Raw genomic sequence first — 22,138 nt, forward strand, 5'->3', positions numbered from 1 at the left:
TTGGGTCAAAGAAACCAGGGTGCTGCTTGAAGAAAAGGCTCACCCAGTAGTGGAGAAGTCGACTTATTTGACCAATGTAGAGGTTAAAGAGGTGTCTCCATTTATAGTAGAGAAAGAAAAGACAGTTGTGGAGAAAACAGTCTGTCCTGTTTATCGAAAGCAGCCTTCTCCTGATGAAGGAAAAGGCTGTCAGTTTGACCACCCTAAATGGTGTCAAAAACCTCACAAGGCCGAACGTGCAATAGCAAGAAGATATGTTCAAAGGTAGATTGTCCTTTTTTCCACCCGTACATGTGCGGTCAATCCATGAGACTTAAGACGTGCTTTAATGTACGGTGTACCTCTGTCCACGCAGAGGGGAGACAAACGAAACAAAGGAACAGACAAGCTCAGTCTCCTAGTTATAGAGCTGAGCCTATTCCTAAACCTACTCGCACCCCACCCCCTTCCTTAACCCGTTTAGCATCCTCCCTCCCACTCTTCCTGCTTCCCATCTTCTACTTCCCATAGAAGCTAAGATCAATTCTGTGGAGTGTTTTCAACCTCATTAAGTTTATAAGCAACAGCTCATAGTTCTAATGACGAGTCTGTAGGGATTGAAGCGTTAGTCAAATTGAGCAATTTGATGATCTGATAGTTACAGGTCAATATGCTTTAGAGACCATCAAGGACTTAAGGCTTTCAAGTTCTCCTGGTCCTGATGGTGTGACATCTCAGTGTCTGTTGAGATGCTCACTGGCTCTTGCTCCTGTTTTTTCGTACTTGATGCGTTGCATCTTGGATCAGGGCAAGTTTCCCTCTGCACTAAAGTTAGCTCAATGTCATGTTGTTCCAATTTTTAAAGGGGGAGATAAGTTGCTCCCCAGTAACTATAGACCGATTGCTCTCACTTCGAATATTGCAAAGGTGTTTGAGAAGATCATGAAGTTCAAACTTGTTGAATTTCTTGAAGCCAGCACGGGTTCCGAGCGCATTTTAGCCTGGTTACCCAACTGATTGAGCATTTAGAGCAGGTCATTGAGGGACTTCAAAGGCATGAGTCAGTTGATGTTGTCTATCTTGATTTTGCCAAGGCCTTTGATAAAGTACCGTAGATTATGGACTTTTGTTGAATAGACTTCATGACATTGGGATCCAAGGCAAGACTCTCAATTGGATAAGAAGCTTCATTTATAATAGGAAGCAAATTATTGAGGTTGAGGGATCCTTTAGTGACATACATGATTTCAAGTCAGGTGTTCCCCAGGGCTCCATCTTAGGGCCCCTACTTTTTTATAATATTCGGTGCCCCGCTTCAAAAGCTTAGTATTGCTGCCAGTCTCTCTTCTTATGCTGACGATACGAGGTTAGTTTCTGGTAGGAATGGCCAAGATTCCAGAAGCTTGGCAAAGGACCTAGATCGAATCTATTCTTGGGTTTCTCAGAATAATATGGCCCTGAACGGAATGAAATTCCGCTCAATGACGTTTGGGTCAACTCCTTTAAATACACCACCCGCAGATAATGGAGGTAAAGATGTAGAGCAGGTCTCATCTATGAAAGATTTAGAATAGTCCTCAAAAATAATGGAAAGCATATCCAGTTGAAGGTGGGTAAAGCTTTTCAAATGTGTAGTTGAATATATCAGGTTACAGGTCACAGATGCTAACTCTGTACAAGTCGATTGTCCTGCCACATCTTGATTATGCTTCACCCATTTGGGCTCCAATGAGTTCAGCAGGTTTGCAAAAGGTCGATTAAGTCCAAAGATGTTTCACTAGGAACATCACAGGAATGAGAGAGCTCTCGTATTGGGAAAGGTTAGAACGGTTGGGACTGTTCAGTGTTCAGAGAAGGTACGAAAGGTATCTGATACTGTACGGTTTCAAAAGCATTCATGAGCTTTGTCCGAACCGAGGATTTAGGGTCAATTCTAGTGACCGTCGAGGCTTAATGTGCATTTTGAGAGCACCTTCAAGCCCTCGAGAATCCAGGCTAGCTCTAACAATGAAGTGTTTCCCTCTAATATTCGTAGGGAATATGTAGGCCTTGTTGATCCGGTAGCATCTTTCAAGTCCGACTTGGACAAATTTTTAGATAGTATTATAGCATTTTAGATCAACCCTACATTCAAGGATTAGCTCGGTCTGCCAACTCAAATTCGTTGGTAGACCAAATATCATATAAAGATTGAAAGGTAATAAAGAGACGAATTATAACCTATCATTTTAATAGTACTGGGGATTACATTCCTTGTAGCGGTTAGAAAAGCACATGAAGAACCAAACCAAAAAAAAAGAAACCTCCACAAGTTTTATGAAATTTCGATCAAATCTAAAACCTAAATCTAATTGTTTCAAGTCATCTTAACATTATGCCTTGAAAACCTGTTATCACAAAATAAATTTGTGTATTTTATGGACGCCACTCTCTTTTGGTGAGGTTTAGTCGAGTTTCAAAAATTTCAATAAATTGACAGTCAACATCTTTACTTGTTTGCTTATCAATGCCTTCTTGTTTGATGAGAAACACGGGCTTTTCTCTTCAAACTTGAAAGCATGAAGAGGCAAACTCTACATCAACTTTCTTGAAGCCTTATTTTTATAAGCTTCATGCAAAGAAAGCACTGCCATTGAATAAATAGCTATTCTTCCACTGTCTGTCGATATTCCAGTTGCACTTGCCAGTTATTATTTCAAGAGTTTATTTGCATATTTTCTTGACAAATCGGACATCGTGAATCTTTCCCCGCCGATAGACGGACTGGACTTGTGAAACTTTGTCAATTGCTTTGATGATTCATGTCCAAACGCCATTTTTTTCAAATGTCAATTTCTTTCGGCCAAGTACATGTTAGAATGAATTGCTACACGGAAAGGGTAGACTGGACACAAACCTTGAATATCTGAAAACGTCGTGACTTGAAAACATTCTTTGCTCTCTCTTTTTGAAACGAGCTAAGAAGGTACAGTAACAGAATCCATTATGCCTTAAAAAATCATGTTACCATTTTCAAAAAGATTTTTTTAAAGTAAATTAGTCAGCGAGGTTGCGTATTCTTTTTTCAAATTTCTGTCTGGAATCTAAAAAAGTAAACAAAGGAAAAAAACGCGATTTTTTTCGGAAAATTCGCCAATGGCTACGATTCGCGAACACATAGTGAGGCTCCACTGCGCGGGAATGAAAAATCCAGACATTGTCAAGAAACTCCGTCCTCGCTTGACCTCCATCAACCCCCCTTGATTTTGCAATGTGGTCCATTTTAGAGCGCAACGTTTGCCACACTCCAAATATGAATTTGGTGACTCTCAAGTCCAAACTTATCAAGACGTGGGCCGCTTTCCCCCTTGAACAGGTCCGTCCCAGCTGCGAGTCAGTGAGAGGTCGTCTGGAGCGTGTCGTGAAGGCTAGAGGCAACCATGCTGAATAATTTTTGAACATGCTATTTGTAATACTCAGGTCAAGCGTGTGTGAAAATTTCATTACAATTCTTGGACAAATAAATGAGTTATTAACCGATGACTAAGTAACAGGACTTTGTGTGGACGCTGTAAATCGAACCAAATTTATCACGAACACATCTCTGATAAAAGATTTCAAAGGCTAAGTCAAAACATGCACCATGTATGGCAGGAGTTTCTCTACATCTAGCTAGTTCTAGTTTCAGTTAATGTATACCATTTCAATTAAACCGTCCGTGGAAACTTGCATTTGTGATTTTTATTTGTAGCTCGAGATTGTTTCGAGCATGGTTCTAAATAGAACGCAAATTTGATATCGCTGTAAAATGTTTGCAAAACTTGGTTAAGACTCCACGGCCAAATTTAGTCCTGTTTATCAACTCTCCGTTCATTTTATAGTGTTAAAAATAGTTACTGAAATATGCCAGCTGCGATGAAGAAGTTTCATGATCAACGCCTTTTTACATGTATATTTCTAATTTGCAGGGTATTTGCTGAAAGATGATAATAGCAAACCTTGCTAGACTTTTAAAAGGCAAAACTTTCACTGGCCATCTATTTTGAACTTTCCATTCGTTTCCTCCTATTCAAGATGTTCATGGTAAAAAACTCAATTTGAACCACCCTGAATTGCTATTACTTCGGTATTTGCGTGCACTTCCCACTTCTCCGGATCAGTTTTGTCGTAAGCTACTTTGATGCAATTCGATGGGACGAATTGATCAAGAAATCGTCCGTTGTGCCGTTTGTGACAAGAACAAGCAAATGCAGACCTGTGCCCTCTAGTTCTCCATAAGTCACATTTTGATGTGATCAAATTTCACTCGAAAAAAATCGTTTCGTTACGATCACAACCTCGCAAAAAATCGTAAATAATTCAATTTGACTGGAAAATGTATGGCGTGCATCGGGTACAAAAGCTAGTGGAACAAACGAAAAGATTAATCTCCATTGGAGAGTTACTTGGAGTGTTGATGAAAGACTTTAACATTTTCCATGTTTCCTTCAAATTTCCCCTTTCCTTACTTAATATAAGTTTTGCCTTCGATCCAGCTTCTGGTGAAAACAGACTAAAGTTTTTCCAGAATCTGAGGAATATGTGTTCATTCGAGTGTCTAAAAGAGCAATTAATAAGAACTTACATCCATCTATTTATATCTATATCGAACCTGATTGGTTCTGCCACCTTTCCCCAATATTTTGCTAGAACAGTGTGATCTGGTGATTTGTGAAGAACTTAACTCTACAATAAAACAAAACAATAAAACCGTTTTCATTGAATTTCCTTGAGACTTGCCATTGTTTTGTCAATAATATAAGGTAAACTCGTAGGTCTTTTAAACAGTATCTTCATCTTAACTTGAATTCGATTTATTCAAGATTTGGGTTCCAATTATGGGAAAAGTTATTTGCGTCTATGGACCCATGTTTGAGAGGCTTTTAGTAAACTACAGTAGTTTTTTTTTCTCCAAGCAATTACTTGCTTTTGTATTCTTAACTCTTGGATATCAAAGTTAAAGGTTGCCAAAGAATGCTCAAATTTCGATTTGTTGTTCAGCATGTTGCTTCTCTCGAGTAAACTCCGAAATTGTGACGATCTTGGAGTTATTAAATGGAATTTTGTTGCCAAAAACGGCTTTTTTGTTTACGTTTTTTATCGATATCTTTCGTTTGCGCATAAATTGGAATTACTTTCTGCAATGCTTATCCCTCTGCTTGATTGAAAGATTTGTGTCACAAAAAACTGACTCGGGAAAAGTGGATATGGAAAAGCGATGAAGAATTCAATCTCTGTTTGGCGCAAGCATGACGGTTAGTATTTACAATCTTCTTTCAAGGGCTTAGAACTCTTTTGGTCTGAAAGTCGTGCAAGAAACCGACAAAGCTATGGATTATGTGTTGGTTCTTTGCATTTTCTGCCTCTCCGTACAATTTGTTTAGGGGCGCGTTTAGACTACGATGGAAAACCAGGCTTGAATCCGGTTTGAGGATTGAAGTAGAACTAGTGCTAGGGCGAGTCCGGACTCGAGTCCGAATGCTACTCAGTTTGGAGAAAATGCCCGGACTCGAGTCATTTAGAAAGAACTCGAGTCCTGGCCCGTTAGAAAAAATAATGTTCTTTTTTTGGTATGAATTTCGCAATAAGAGTCTTTTTGTTCCACTTGAGTACAGTGAAAGACTCGAGTCTTTTGCCGGACTTGCCCCAGCACTAGTTCTACTTCAAGCCTTAAATTGGTTTCAATCCTAGTTTCACATCGTAGTCTAAATGCGCCCTTAGATAACTAATTGACCAATTTCAGGTTTGGATGCACTTGAAGATGCATTCCTGTGGAAACGCATTTCATGGTTTACGAAAGAGGAAAGTATACGATATCTCGCTTAATCTCCCAATGTTCTTCCCAGCCATTTAGCCCTAATTTTAAGCTTAAAGCAGATCAAGGATCATGTTCACAAGAAGGGTACCTTTCAAAAGTCGAGGCTTGACTTTTGAATAGCTTTTTGTCCGTTGTATTGCAAATACGATCTTGTCAGCTAATGACTGAGATTGATTCAAAAACAGCTTAGTGGAAAGTACTTTTTATCCCCTCTTCTTAAATACGTCTGTCTTCTGAAGGTTTTTATCGTCTCTCGTGAATGGATCATTCGTAACTATCAAATAGAACCGTCTTGCATCTGAGAATGACAACCGACGTAGTTTGATAAAATGAGGTTATCTGTACTTTCTCTACTACAATCAAGTCCTTAAAGTTTCGGTCACTTGTTAGACGACACTTTCCTGGTCGAACAGTTACATTTTTGTTATGATATAATATATTTATAAAATATCATAACATAATTTATCATAATATTGCTTTAGTGTAATATAAATCAATAAATCTTTTTTGCGACTCTCGGTCAAGTCAACTTGTAAAATAATAGAATTGTGTATTTAAACAACTTACACAAATGTGGATAAAAAGTAAAAGAAGAAACGAAAATGGTTAAAACGATAAAACATTCGACTGGTGATACCACAGCAGAGATGACTAGAGTTGGTCCAGTGCATATGAAAAAAGGGAAGAGATGGGTTACAGATAGTACAAAGACAGGTAGGTAGAGGTAAGTGATGAAAATCTTGGTTATTGCAGTAGAGTGGATGGGCCAGATTGAGCAGATCCTTTGTCAACTCCCGTCGCTGATGGCATTTGGACGGGAGACGGACAAAGGTACGTGACCGCCAATACTCCGAAAGGATGTCGAGCCAAGGACAATAAGTTGTTAGCAAGTCCTTGACCGGGAAGGACAACTTATGTCCGGACATCACCTCCGGAAAGGTCAAGTTCCCAACACTGCTGGACACTAACCTTGCCAGCCCGATGGTGAGGGGCTCGGTTTCACATAGAAAATGTGTCCGTGCATTGTTGGCATATTGGGGCACGCAGAGGTATCACTTGAGGAACTTGGTATAGGTGACATTGGCGGATTCTCCGGAAACCGAATTGGAATGGGGGAAGGAGATCCCTATCCTCGGCCAATCCGGAGAAGCGAGTAGCTAGTAGGGTGGACATCATCTTCAAGAAGGGGTTTTCCAGGGCGATGGTCCGATGATTGTCTGTAATGTCCCTGGGCCCATTCTTATGGATGAAGATGATGGCTGATTCCATCCACGTTGGTGGGAAGAAGGAAGAATGGAGGGCGAGGCTGAATAGATGTTGAAGGAGTGGCAGGGCTTGGGTCCGGAGAAGTGACAGTTGGAAAGGAGAGATCCCAGATGTTGATGGGGCTTTGCTCTTCATCTTCTTGAAGGCCACGTCCATCTCGGGTTCCCTGAAGGGCTGCAAAAGTGGGTGGAGTTCTTCCGGGCAGCCCTGGACTTCCTCCACCATTGTTTCCGATGTTGATGAAAACAATTCTTGGCAGTGGAGGAGGAATTGACTCACGGAAATCTCCGAGTTGGCGGCGAGTTTTTTGGCACGTTTGTACAAGCCCGCCATCCGGGAATAGGCTGATGAAGAGAGCAGGTTCTCCACTTCCAACCTGTGGTGGGCTGACTCAGCGCTCCTCAGAGACTTGTGGTATGCAATTCTTGATATCGCGTATTGCTCCCAAGTCTCTGGAGTTTGGCTTGATTTGGCACTTCGCAACTTTTGGAGCATTTAACCTCTCAGCTCTCGATGGTAGGGACTGAACCACGGGGTCTTGAGTCCTCCTCTCCTCCTCTGCACGGAGGAGGACTTTTTAAATGCTTGCGAAATGCCTTGGGCCACTGCAGCTGGATTGCTCACAACCCCGGTGTTGATGGATAGCTGCAGGACCTCAAGTTGAGCCGCGCACTTCTGTACATTGACCTCGCACCTCCCATTTTGAGTCACGCCCAGATGATGGAAATTTCTGGGCATCTTGAAAGTGACTGAAATCGGGAGGTGATCAGAAACGGCCAGTGGATGGACGAAACTGGCCGGAGATGGAATAGTGTCTGATATGAAGATGTGATCAAGTACAGAGGCACCCCGGGAGTAGGTGTGTGTTGGGACTCCCGGGTCGGAGCACAGAGTGATTCTCCATTGGCTCAGGATTTGGGCGAGCTCGGAGAATTCACTTGAGTCTGGACGGATGTTGAAGTCCCCAACAATGATGACTTTCTCCGGATTCTTCACCTTCTGAAGGATGGATGTGAGGTCAGAGACGAGATCATCATAGTCCGTGGTTGGCTGATAGTGGATACCAATGATGGTGAAGCCTTGGGCATCCACGGCTATGTGATGAGAAGAGGATGAGAGAAGGGTGGGCTCAAACCGATCGGTAATATAGAGCTCCAACCCACCGCTGGGCCGACCACGCCCAACAGGCTTCCTGGCATGAACTACGAAACTCTGTTTGCCAGGAAAGCAACTCTGGTGTTTCTCCTCCGTGACCCACGTCTCGGATAAGAGGGTGAAGGCGTGCCCTCGGATCTTGTCGAGACATTGTCCCACTCCAGCCACTCGCAGCATGTTCGCCCGTCCATGACAGTTGAGAAAGCAGGCCGACCCCGGTTGATTCCCTCCTCTCTACTTGTTGATCCGCTGTTGCCGCCGATGCTGGTTCCTCGCGATACCGAGTTGTTCAGTCCAACCTAGAAAAGAGATATCACTATGGCGATTGAGGGGGGGAAGGAAGGAAGGGATGATTGGGAAGAAGAAGAGGGTTGGAGGGCTAAAGGCTCACGTCTTGAAAAAGACGTGGGCCGGAGAATATGGGAAGAGGAAGCATAAGAAGGAGGGGTGCACTGAACCGGGTTTATCACATGTTCATGAGGGGCCACTTTTCGTTGGCGTGGCCCCACTCACTGGTATCACAGAGTCAGAAGCAAGATATCGGAATTAAAACCATTAAAATCCATATTCCTGTCGGAGGGGTAAAAAAGCACGTCCGCCATTCGAGGCGTCAGCTGACCTGTGATATGTTATAATTATATAGTTATAATTTCAGAGAGTGAATGGCACCAAAGATTGAATCATTTGGAAGAACACTACCTTTTTTTTCTAGCCTCTACCTCACTTGATTCTGGAGGAATATGTCATCTTTGCTGGAAAATTCCAATCTTGATCTTGCAGCACTGTGTAAAGAACCTTAAAAAATGGCAAACCCCTTCAATGGGTGAACGGAGATGGACCTGGGAATTCCCGCATCTAGGTGGTATCGACATCTTGCTTCAAGCTAGCTTAACGGATATGGCCGCCTCTCAAGCACCATGGACAATAAATAGTTGGTTATCACTGGCCTTGATCCTTCAAAATATTTGAGGAAAAGGGGATAACTATACACCTTTAAAAGGGCTTCAAGAATCCCCCCAAAAATGTGGATATTTGTGATCCAAAAACAGGTGAATAGGAGAAAAGGTTCACCTTTTGATTTGGTTGATACAGGGTTTTAATAACGTTTGTTCTAAGGTTCCCAGCATTGGTTTTCCGTAAGGTTTGCCAAACTATTTTTATGACATTTCTTGTGCGGTCAAGTATCCTCTAGACCAATAATTGGGTCAGAATAAATGTCGCAACAGTTATGGGTCTTTCTTGAAATTAGCATGCCAAGAAGTCCAACTGCCGTTGAACAGGTGAACTACATTTTAACTATGCGATGGAAAAAGTATATTATATACTAAGAACGACTTAAATGCATTTTTCCTATCAATTTAATCTCTGATGGCTTGCGCTTATTGCTTTCAAGTTTGAAAAGTATTCATCGATTAATTAAGCCCGTGTATTACAAGAATTTGGAAAAGACGTAACACAATAACTAATTGATCATTTTCTTCCAAATATCAAAACAAGATACGGCCAGTAAAGAATAGACCAGATTTAAGAGCGAAATATCAGAATAAAAGGCTCTTATTGCCACTTAAGATTAATACACATCATCCTGAGGATAAAAAAAAGCTGTTTTGGCACTTATTGCCGATGCCAAAATTTGCATTTACTTAAGGTTTTTAAGGTTTTCTCCGAGAGAGCGGAATTCGAACCCATGCCCTCTGAGGAACTATGTCGTGCCTCATACTTAATGCAGTTTTTTCTTCATTTTTCTACAAAAGCACGTTATTTGCCGATTTCTAGATGTAATATTTTCCTCTAATTGTTATTGATAGGTAATGGTTATTTATGTTGTATTTACGATTTGAGTTCAGATATCTCCTTAAAAGTGAAATCTCAAGTACTTTGGTACGGCCCCTTCATTAAAGCTGCAGATTTTAGCGGGGGCGGAAACGTTTGCTTGGTCTTCATCCACTCGTTCATTTTAGTCATTTCCTTTGAAGATGTCCTCGTTCCCAATGGACCAAGGCTCGGGGACGAGATCATTAGGGGTTTTAAAAGTTTTTCAGAAAAGTTGGCTTTTCCACCAACCGCATAAACCCCCGCCAACCCGAATGAAAACCCACTTGCAACTTTTCCTCAACCATGAGTGTCGCAATTGAACTTGCGGTCCATCTAATTGTCGTCGTATACCTCAGGAGGCTTTGATCCAATATGGAAACCTGGCTAAAACGTTGATTTGGGCCTTAACTTGGAATATCCATGTGATTCCTTTGTAGAGGCTATTGGTGATTGCTTCCTTCTATTATGGTCAGATCTCGAAAAGAAAAATTAAAACCTGACAAAAACATTTCAGCCTTTTTGTCCGGGAAAAAATTGAGTCAAATTGCCAATTTTTTAACCTACGTTTTCGTCTCTTTTTCGACCTTTTTTCTCACCATCTTTCATATTTCAGGATACTTTTTGCCCTTTTTATTGTCATTTGGGTCCTTATCTGCTTCCTTCATCACCTGTTGTTCCTTGTTTGGGACCTTTTTATTTCCTGATGTGTAGCATGATCAGATGAAGGATTAAATCCTCAGCCAGAACCTTCAGGCATTTGTATTTGTTTGGGTTTTCCCTGGCTTTTCTAACCGCTGCAAAGAATGTAATCCCTGGTATAATCAAAATGAAAGATCATAATTAATTTAGCTAGTGCCACTAAAACTCCATGCATGTATACTTTATTTGATCTACCAACGAATTGAATAAATCAAATTCAACTCTCTTTCTTCGGTTTGAGAAAGTCTGCAAATAAGTGTCCTTGAAATTGAGCTACATCTGCCGTCATTGGGTTTGATCCTACCCAAAATATTTTGTAAACAAAATTGCTCTCAACACCAAAAGCATCATGCTCCAGAAGAGAGTCAATTGTTTACCATGACATCTGTATCAATTAAACAGACGTGTCCTAATGTCGAATATTGCAAGAAAAAGCTAATTTCTTGCGCACTCAATGGATAGCCCAGTAAATATAGTAGGGTGCCTAAATTTTGTAACAGATAAAATAGGGAGCAAAGAGGATAAAAGGGATAAAAAAACAATTCTTTTTGCATTAGTGCAACTTCCTTGTGAATATTTGCACCTTTTTTGCAGTTTCGCAACTTTTTTTTGATTGCCGAACTTGAGAAATTGTCTCTAAGCTTTAGGAAAACAATTCGGCTAAAAAGGCAACTTTTTTCGAGGTCTTATTAATTCCTCATAACCCAAGATGATTGTCTTTGAGAATCCAGGATTATGAAACCATTGCTCTCTTTCGCTCTCTACAGGATATCACGAACTTGGTTCATCTTCAACGAGTGCTTGAATGTTGAATGACGTGATCTCAATCGTCATTTGTACTCACGCAAGTCTAATCTCTTTGTACGTTCATATTGTATCATTGCTCAAAATAAACATGGACAGGTGAGAACGAACTTCAATGATACAAAGAACTAACCCAAATTGAAAGGAGTTCTGTAAGATAGTTTGAAATCTCTCTATATTTTGGAATCGTTCTTGCAAAAAAATTATACCTGGTTTGGACAATACGTATGTGGCCTAGATATACTATCCGGATATTATGTGTCTCTTTAGGGTACAGTTATCTAAGACTTACCTCAAATTGGTCACTCTGGCCACCCACAAAGGCCAAGGTAGAAGAGTGTTGTCATAATCCCGACTGTAGGTATGCGCCATCTCGTACGTATTAGGGATCAATCGAACGCTGCAAGAGTTGGAAAGGACCTTGATGACATGAACACGAATGAGTCAATGCCAGAGGCTTCATTTTTCCAGAATCTTGGAGGAATGGTTGTTTGTACCATACTATTTGTAATTGACACGGACTCAAGAGGTCCGGGTAATCAAGTGTGACAAAAGCTCCCTCCCCCCAAGGTTAGGATATTGTAAGAGTGAGAATGCAATGAGATGGATCCATGGAACATTGGAACGTTTCTGTCAGCTAATTAAAAATGTCCAGTGTGTGGAGAACCATGTAATTCAGTAGCTTATACAGAAAATTGCCCTCGTGGCATGGATTATCGGGTTTTAGACGTCTAACAAGAGGCTGAGGAACAAAGGCTTTGGTCCAAAGAGTTTCGGGTGTGATTCGTCGAGTATTGAGGGGAAAAAAGGCCTTGGGAATAAGATTTACACGGCATGCATAATCAATAGCGATTGTTGGGGGCGTATTCAGCATTTTCCTTGATATGAATCCCGCTTCCTTAAGAGGAAAATTCTAACCAATATTCCGCACATTCCTTTGGTTTTTAGGCAAGATGGAAGGCTATTGAGCCCCAGATAAATGTTGTATTGAACACGATCTATCCTTTAAAAAGATAGGACGTTACCACTCAAATAGTAATTTCATGCATTTCGACACTATAGAAATAGTTTTTTAACCTTTCGGTTATTAGGAATTGAGGAAAGGAGCTCAAGGTTCGGAAATGAGTTCGTTTATAGGCCAGTTTCTTTTAGCGTGATTAGATGACCTTTGCCTGGGCCCAAATATGCTTGGCAAATCAAATTCAATCAAATTGTACGGTGATCCAAACTGGTTTTTTCTTGTTTCAAAAAAAGAACACCACCTTTGATTGAGATCAGGTAAGCCTAAGGGAGGATTGCTTTCCATCCTATTTCACTGTGCTCAAAAAGTAGCAATTTGAAATATCAGTACATGTTAAGGTATAACGAAACGGTTTTGACTCAGAACTGGATACTAAAGGAAAAGGAAACTGATGTGTTCAAATTGTCTAAAATGTGTCTAAAACAAGAATTGTTTCTGTTCTGTTACAATGCCTAAAGTTACGAAATGTCGTTAATGGTACAAAATGTATCCGTTGTTGGAAAGCGTGAATTAAATTCAAAAGCATGCATTAGTTGAGGGAAGAAAGTCACATCTTAACTCCAAAGAAAATAATTTTGCCGTTCCATATTGTAGTAAGTCACTTTCCAAGATACAAGATAACAAAATGAAACGAAACGAGAACAAACAAAAACAAGCGGTTCTTCTTATTGACTTATCGATAGAAAATAAAAAAGGACCGTCCTTGATTAAATAATATGAAATACCAATCATACACATAAAATTTGAACAATTTTTTTTGAAAGATTACTTTTATCAAGTCATCAATCAGCCTGCAGTTTTGGAACCAACGTTCAATTGCACATTTTTCCTATAATTTGTACCTATTCACTGTTCAAGCATTTTCCGCCATCAATCATTTGAAAATAACATGTTGTGCTTTAAACATTCCCTTCCAATCTGCCTTCTAAATCCGGTATGACCATGAATACAACGGACTCTACGTGGCAAAGGCTATTTTTCCCAAGGCTCCGAAAGGCTTTTCCTTTCCAGTTCGTCTAGGTCATGAGAGCATTCACGACATTACCCTTAATATTCCTTTTAAACATATTAGACTTCACACCGTCAAAACGGTGTTGCTGGGATGCTGATTATTAAAGAGTGGAACATTATATTTTTGAGAGCTATTCTCCATATTTTTTATCTTCAAACCAATGGCTTTATATTTTTTCACAAATGCTAAGTGTGTTCTATTTTCTCAGGGCTGAATCAACCAAAATTGAAAAAAAAATCTAAGTCAAAATTGTCATAAAAACATGATGAATGTATTATGAAATAATATATCACTTGAAAAATTACTAAATGAAGAAAACCACCCCTTGTAAAACAATTTTGCACGTCTTTTATTGGTAAATGCATGCCTTTTTTGGTCAAAGAAAAAAAACTTCAAAGAGATATAAGTAAGTCATCTTTTTCGCATATTATCAAGAGAATGAGCTGCAATTTACAACTAAAATGCATTTTCGCATTTTGTTCATAAAAAGCCAAATTTTCTTTCCAGCCTTAGAACGGGCGAAATACTTTCTAAAATGTTTCACACTGGAAGCATTTATTTTTTCTCTCTTTTCATTATTTATAAGTCACTACCTCATCAAGTTCAAGTAGATGCAAAGACGGAACAAGTCATCTCTTGGCAGTGTCTAATGCTTTTTGTACAAAGTACTTTTGGACCCTCTTATACGATACAAAAGCTAAGTGCTTCTCTAACTCAAATAACTTGGACAACGTCCTAAACAAATGCAAACAGATACCCATTTTCATTGCTTTTCAAACTTATGCAGGGAAGGTGCTCATTCATACCTAAAACGCACGTAGACGTTATTGTGTTGTTAGATTGTAAACACTGGATTAACCTTTACTCTCCAGTAGTTAAAGATTCTACTTTTTTCCACTTTATGACTTCAATTACGCAAAAAGTGTAAAAAATCTTTAGTTTTAACCACTCGACTTGTGTACAAGGGTGGTAGTGATATTGAGAAGGTCTCCAACCTGAACGAGTTAAGGGTACTTGTCTAAAGTAAGCGAAATTTTTGTCAGCATATCCAGCTGAAGGTTAATAAATATCTTGATGGTAAATTTTTGTATCTTGAATGTGTTTCGTATATTAGGGCTCCAATTAGTTAGCATATTCGCATAATGCTGAACTGATCCCAAAAAAATGGACCACTAACATAGCAAAATAATAGCTACCGTGTAATTCTACAATTTTAAACATTTCCAATCAATACTCTTTGTAGTCACATTGGGTGATTTGAGAGGTAAGCGCAAAAAACAATAAATAATATGGTGTTGTAAAATCATATTCTTAAATTTTGACCTTTAGGTGGCGTCCTAAGAAGGATAAAATAAATTTGAATGTGATTGCATACTGATCCCTAATGTTGATATTTGGACCCCTTTCACCATTTAACTTCGAGTCAACTGAGGCTAGTTACGAATTAAAGACAGCGTGGACTTTTGAGCCCCCTAGTTACCCGGATAATAATAATGAAAAACGATAATAAAAGCTAAAATGCACGTGGCGTCATCTAGCTCGTAAAGGGTGTGGTCTTCTCCAACAATCAGGATTTGGAGAGGTTAATAAAGTTGGGACTGTCCCGTTTTCATAGAAGGTACAAAAGATATCTGATGCTTTGTATTTTCAAAAGGAATCCTTGAGCATTGTCCCACTCCAGGTTTTAGGGTTAATTCTAGAGACCGTTAAGGCTTGAAATTCCCTTTGCCTTTAAGTACCTTTAAGTCTACAGCATCATGTTTAGCTCGAACAATGAAAACCTCATTTCCTCTTTGTTTCTCGGGTTCCTTCATTGCTTTATTTGCCTTGTCTAATATTCGTAGGTATGACCTGGGCCTGTTTGTACCTTCCAAGGTAGACTTGGACACTTTTTCAAATCGTAATTCTACGTATACCATTTTATAGGGTTGTTCACATCCACCATTATGCTTTGTTTAAAGCCTTAAAAAGTACACTTCTGAACAAAGATTGCGATTTTTAAATTAGGTGCCATATACTTCAATGTTTTGTGATCGAGACAAACAAAATAAGCTCAAAAGGACGCAAAGCAAAGAATCTGTGTTCAAATGGAGTAGACCCGATCAGCGCTTATTAAACTCTAAGGTAGCGGCTTTAACCCGACTGAAATCTCAAGATCTCTCAACTGCAATAGGATGATGGTTCAAGAGAAATTACTTGAAGCATCAGGAGCTACAAAGAAGACAACCAAGGAGAAAACGGTGTAACGGTTACGAAATGCCCATGAAATACCAGGCCAAACAACTGCCATTTCATTCATGATGCATGAATAAAGAGACCGTCGTCAAAACTGTGTATCGCAAATCTTGCATCCTCATCCAATGCTCAAATTTCCGGCCAGGGCTTTGAATCTGGTCCTCTTACCTGTGACAAATGACAAACATCAGGACAATGTAAATGGATATCTTGGAGAGCTGCACCTCCCGTCTCCGCGGCGTGTTGGCCGAGGATTTTCGTCTCCGTTTGCGGAGACCTTTGAATAGAGTGCTGCCATTCCTGATCAACGATCCACTCTCTTCCTCAATGGTGTCCGTGGCTCCTCTCCGGTCGGTCCCCCCTCGGTCCATTTCTGGTGCTCCCATGCTGTTCCGATGGTGGATTTGATGGAGAGGCAGATTCTGAGTGAGGCCACTCCCGTTGGGATTGGGAACCCGTGTGAAGCAGACCCTCAGAGTGTCGTTGAGAAGAGTTTGTTCAAACTGCTTTATACGGCGATAAACTCGAAAGTTCAGCACAATGATCACAATGAACGGTCCCAGGATCAGAAGGAGCAGGTTCATCCATAAAATGTACACTCGAATGTATATCCGGTCCAAACGGAGCGAGGTGGGCTTCAGCTCGAACATTAATGGACCCGTGTAGTTGTCCAAGTTGTAGGTGTCCGTGGCATTATTGTAAACGTAGCACCCATGCTCACTAACGAAAGTCGTTTCGTTCACACTCTCCCAGTTGGTTGTGTTATCCAGAAACGAGGGGATCCGAACCACCGTCAGCTCAAAGAACTTGGGCACATTATAAAGCATTGTGAACACAACCACGGGGATGACAAAGGTCCGCGTGGAATACACGTGTCTGAAAGTGGAAAGAAGTCAGGTCAAGGCAGGGCCAAAAAAAGGCTTGAGCAGGGACGACAGGCCAATTGCCCTGCTACTTCACTACACGTATATGGAACCCGCCCTTGAGACCTGGCTCTGTCGTAAAGATCCTAATTCCTTTCGAGTGTTCCACTTCAGATACTCTAATGGAGCCTTTTGGACCCCTTGGCTTTAGATTAAACGTAGAGACGGGACAAAAAAATGGACCTTGATCCCTTGTGGCCGTTGTCGAGTATACGGATAGCTTTGATGTTCAATAACGCACCTTGCTTTATTTTCCCGCTTGTACGAGCGTACACAGCACGCAATATTTATGGAATTGACAGACGTGATGAATCTTGTTACTTTTTTAAGCTTCAAAAACAAAGATCCGTCTGCTATTATTCTACCTTTTGTTTGTATTCTTAGTTGTGTAGCATGAAAATGTAGCTAAATATATCTTGAAGATCTTAGACATGAACCACTGGATTATGGACGGACCTGCATGAATGAAAATTTTGGAAGCAAGTGAACTTATTGCATTTTCTTTCAAATAAGACGAGGGCACAAGTGAATCAAAGCGCCGCAGTACACAGCAAGGCATATAAGGAATGAACAAGGCACCCTATTAATGTAATCAATTGCTAGAAAGAGGGAAAACTCGGACATTTTGTGTAGAGTTATGTATGTAGTGAGCTTCGAGGGCGAATAACGTTTGACTCAGTCATTCGATTGAGCTGAAAATTGGAAAACGAAGTCTCAACGACCAGTACTCAGTATCGATTTTGAAATGCGAACTTTTGACCCTGGCATTCCAATGGCTCATGATTAGGGCCGGCCAAAACTTGGATCCTGGAAATTGTGCAAATTTTGCAAAAAAAACCTTGCACATTCGAGATTTTTCTGCAAATCTGTTGCATTTGCAAATTTTTGCAATTTTAACAGCATTATTTGATATTTTTCTGCAGCTTATTATGCGATTTCAGCCAATTCAGCGAAAAATATCAATATTTGCGAAATTTCATGACAATTTTTAAGAATTCTGGTCAACTATATGGAAAAATGTAGACTTTCACTACTTCACTACACTTCTCAAATGATTTTGAAAAAAGTGCACACAGGTAAGAAATAGATGGCAGACGTATTAACAACCGCCTGCTTCCATCCATCTTGAGTAGCTCTTTTACCATCGCAAATTTTGAAGATCCGTCATTTCAAATGTTGGAACTCAGTTTTGTTTGAGTAATGAACTTCTCCTTTAAAATCAGACACATTTTGACGTATTTCGTTATGTATGGTTAAATGGTCATGAGGTTGTATGGCTAATTTGGGAAGAATTGACTTATCATTACTTTCAAGAGACTTGTAAAGCTTAATTTTATTAACAAAATTGTTCCGCAATACACTTGCCACGCTCTGACATTATCGTTTTTCCGTTAAAAAGCTGAGATTTATCTTTTTCACAAAATATTAAGGATGTGTAAGATGCTGATCCCGTTAGGAGGCAGCATGGACAAGGAAAGAATCTGCTCCCTAGGGATAACAAGGTCAAATCCCGGTGCTGAAAGGAATTATGATGGTTTTTTTTCAATCTACGTGTTGATTGATAAGGAAAGAAAAAATAACCCTTATACCCCGCCCACCCACCCACCCCCAGAACGTGTTGGTGCCCATGTTTTGGAAATGGTTATTTGTAAATTTTTTTTGTGCAAATTCGGTTGATTCTTATGTAAATTTGCTGTCAATAAAGGTAATATTTTTCTGCAAGTTTTGGCCGGCCCTACTCATGATGCCCTGGAAAACGTATCTTAATTTACGTTCATACCATTTTTGCGGACTTCCTTACCGGTATTGGGAATGGGATCCCTAGCAATTCAAAAAGGAAAAGTGCATTCATTTTACTTAACTTTATTTTCATATAATATCTGATCCACCAACGAATTAGAGTTGGCTGATCTGGTTAGCCCTTGAATATAGGATTGGTTAGGAATTTTTATCAAAAAATGTCCTATTCTAATTAAAGGAAGGCGCTGGATTAACACCTACATCCTCCCTACGAGTATTAGGGGGGGAGCAAATTGAACAATCAAGGAGCCTTATTTTGTTGGATAAGATAATTAGTTTAACATAAAAATATATTTTGTCGCTCATCTATCAACATGGGCATCATTCGACTTTTGAAGTTCAGTTACGTATAACTATCCACAGTAACAAAAAATAATGTCTTTTCCAAGGCTGCTGAACAATGTTTTAGTTTTATCATTTTCTTGCTCGCGACTTTTACTAGCTTCTCCTCTATGACAGAACATTAGCGTTTTATTACTGTTTCGGATGGTAATCAATTCTGGCCTGTCCTTCTTTCATTTTCTGTTATCGGATGAGAAATGTCATTGCCATAACAATCCTTTGGTCCATGGGATTGTTAACACGCAAGAATTAGCCATCTGCAAGAAAATCGAGGGAAAGCAAGATGATATTTTCATCCCAAAAACTCAGCCTTGACTCAGACAAGAAAGGCCATTGGTCCCTTGAGAGGGCCTTGCACCAGGTACGTGATGTCCTACGGACCATATGCTCCTGATCCTTCATTGGAACACGATTCAACATCGTGTTGCTCAAAACGATTGCCATTTCTTGAAGTTCGAACAGAGGCGAATCTACTCAGATTTCTTTTTCTCATTTCCACATTTATAATCATTGCATGAAAGCAAGAACCGCCTTATGATGTTTAAATAGGACAAATCTGTTGTAAACTAAGAAAGTATGTTCGGTCGGACTTTCTCTGTTCCATCTTGGGCAAAAAGAGAAGATTCAGGACAAGGAGAGAGAACAGAGATGAAATGTATGGGAAATCTTGTTAAACTGAGTTGGTCGACTTCTTGCGACAAACTGCTCATAAATATCAAATATATTCTTGCAATGTTTACCATCCAATTATTTATGGGGATTTGGCACATACTAATTCGTCTCCGAAGCCGATCGCAGTCAAAATGTATCAACCATGCGTCTTTCATTCAAGAATGCGATAATCCATAAAACTTTCGTCAACAACTTTCGCCAAGTTAGAGAAAGTTAGAACCAAACTCGTTTCCAAAGCTTGCCTGTCATGCTAAGTCGCCCATTGCAGGGATCAATTTATGACCTCCATTGGACCCAAGCGGAAATACGAATCGTTCCCTTGTTCCTGACCCAGACGATTCGCAAACTTGGGTTGTCGATAGAAAAGTTACATGGATCCCTTACCTTCGAGGTAGAAACGGATAGCACACAGCAAGGAACCTCTCCAAGGCCAGAGCTACCGTACAATAAGTGCTGCCCATTAAGCCAATCTGCGCAAATGGAATGACAATGGGCAGGGACGGGATGCGAACCAATTGGTCGTATTCTGGCCAGAATATTCGAAGTGAGAACAAGTGAATGGAGCATACAACATACAACTGCAAGGGAATGGTGGAAAAAGATAAGTATTAGTAGGATTGATCCCGAGCATTGCTGAGGTTTCGAGAGTTGGAGAGTGAAATGTCCCGGAGCTTTGATTTTTTATCTTACCAAACCTAGTAATTTATTCTTCCTTTGAAAGTCGAAATCGATTCTACATTTCAAGCATTACCATGGCTGAATGGATTCTATCATCACTTTTTTTGTGCCATGGATTGCTAGAGATCAGAAATCATTACAAAACAATCGTAAAGCAAGCTCAGGAGTTCGCATTAATCCGACAATAGCGATTATGCGTGAGAATATTGAGCTTCAAAGAACTTTATAATAAGCACAAGCTTAGCTCGTACTCCCCCATATCATTCCTCGCAGGGCTACCAATAGGCTTCAAATCAAATACAGAATGACATGTCTGAAGTGTCTTGAGAACTTTGCTAAGCTTAAAATTACGGTCTGCTTTCTCGTTTGGCTCCCCTCCAATAGTTTTCCTAAGGTTTTGGAGAAAAAAGCTTGCCAATGAATCTACACACATGGACCTGCAGGCTTCGCGTGTTTTTGTTTTTTCACTAAATGTTGCTTGTACCTACATTTTTTGCGTCTTGAAGGAAGACAATCCAAGTTTAGCAATCATACCCGCAATGTTCATTCCTGAACTGCCCTTTTTGAAACGCAGTCGAGGCTTTCATCGTATTTTTTATGATCCTCCTTTTTTTTCTTTTCCAACACCTCTTTGAGACTTTCAAAAGAATTTGAAGTATTTCTGCCTTGTCTGAAACGCGAAAGTCTTCATTCATTTCGCTCATTCGTAGATGATTGAAATTGCGGCTTTTTGTGCAAGCCTAAAAAGGCTTAAGATGGAAAACGAACATTTTTTCATCTGATTGTAGTTTTCCTTCTGATTTGTTTATAGCACCTCGTGTGATTGCTAGTATCAGCTTATTCAACATATGAAGGAAGCTTGGCACTCTTAACTAGATTAAACAAAGCTGTCTCCGTTTTTGTCCATCTAAGCATGCATGATGTAAGTCAGATTGCCATGTCTGATAAAAGAAGCTAGCGACATTTTTCTTAGGACTTCCTTACCAGTACTGGAAATGGTGTCCTTAATAGGTCAAGAAGACAATTCATCGTTTTTATTCAACTCTATATTCATGAGACATCTGATCCACCAGAGTATTAGACTTGGCGGATCAGGAATTTTGTTCAAGCTCGACTTTAAAAAAAATGCTACCTGATCAACGTCTTCAGATCCCTTACGAATATTAGAGAAAAAAATTAAACATTGAAGGAACCCGAGAAACAAAGAAAGAAGGATGTAATTGTGCGAAGTAGCTTGGATTCTTGAGGACTTGAAGGTTCCTCTTTCAACTTTTGGCAATCTAGGGTCACTACAATTGACCCCAAAACCTGGGTAGAGACAAAGTTCAAGGATACCTTTGAAGACGAACATTCCTCGTGCCTTCTCCGAATATTATTACATGGTCCCAATCATAGTCTACTTTGTCAAAAGTCTTGGCAAAGTCGAGAGACATCAAATTGATTGCTTCCTGATTCTCTCGTCCCTCAATGACCTGATCGTTATGACTTGATGATAAATGAGTTCAAGGACTTCAAAAAAATCAACAAGTTTGAACTTCATGTTCTTCTAAAACACTTTCGCAATATTCGAAGTGAGAGAAATCGGCCTATAGTTACGGGGGAGCGACTTATCTCCCCCTTTAGAAATTGGAACAACATGAGCTAACTTCAGAGAAGAGGGGAACTTGCCCTGATCCAAGTGGCAACACATCAAATACGACAAATGGAACACGAATCTTTGAGCACCACAAGTTCCTGATGTCTTTTCAAGCATTATGATCTGTGACTACTAGATCATTTAACCGCCCAACTTGACTAGCGTCGCAGATCTCACAAACGTCATACGCTTTTGGACTTAAACTCTGTAGAATTGAAAAGACACCAGCGCACTGAGCCCAATTTGATCAAAGTTGAGGAGTAAA

The 22,138-nt window shown here is 40.0% G+C and overlaps 1 protein-coding gene across 5 annotated transcripts in view; it reads right to left on the minus strand.

The window, feature by feature from the left end:
* LOC131881664 (uncharacterized) overlaps positions 1-22,138 on the minus strand; it is a 57,498-nt gene that overhangs the window by 4,077 nt on the left and 31,283 nt on the right. For all 5 annotated transcript variants that reach the window (XR_009373380.1, XM_059228598.1, XM_059228597.1 and 2 more), the window contains exons 3-5: positions 19,944-20,137; positions 15,991-16,698; positions 11,847-11,954 (exon numbers count right to left, since the gene is read on the minus strand). Coding sequence is in view for 4 of the 5 variants with exons in the window: in XM_059228598.1 (XP_059084581.1) it covers positions 11,847-11,954; positions 15,991-16,698; positions 19,944-20,137 (1,010 nt within the window). In the remaining variant the exon portion in view is untranslated. The remainder of the gene's footprint in view (positions 1-11,846; positions 11,955-15,990; positions 16,699-19,943; positions 20,138-22,138) is intronic.

This window comes from Tigriopus californicus, chromosome 6 (genome assembly GCF_007210705.1).
Source record: "Tigriopus californicus strain San Diego chromosome 6, Tcal_SD_v2.1, whole genome shotgun sequence".
Lineage (NCBI taxonomy): Eukaryota > Metazoa > Arthropoda > Copepoda > Harpacticoida > Harpacticidae > Tigriopus > Tigriopus californicus.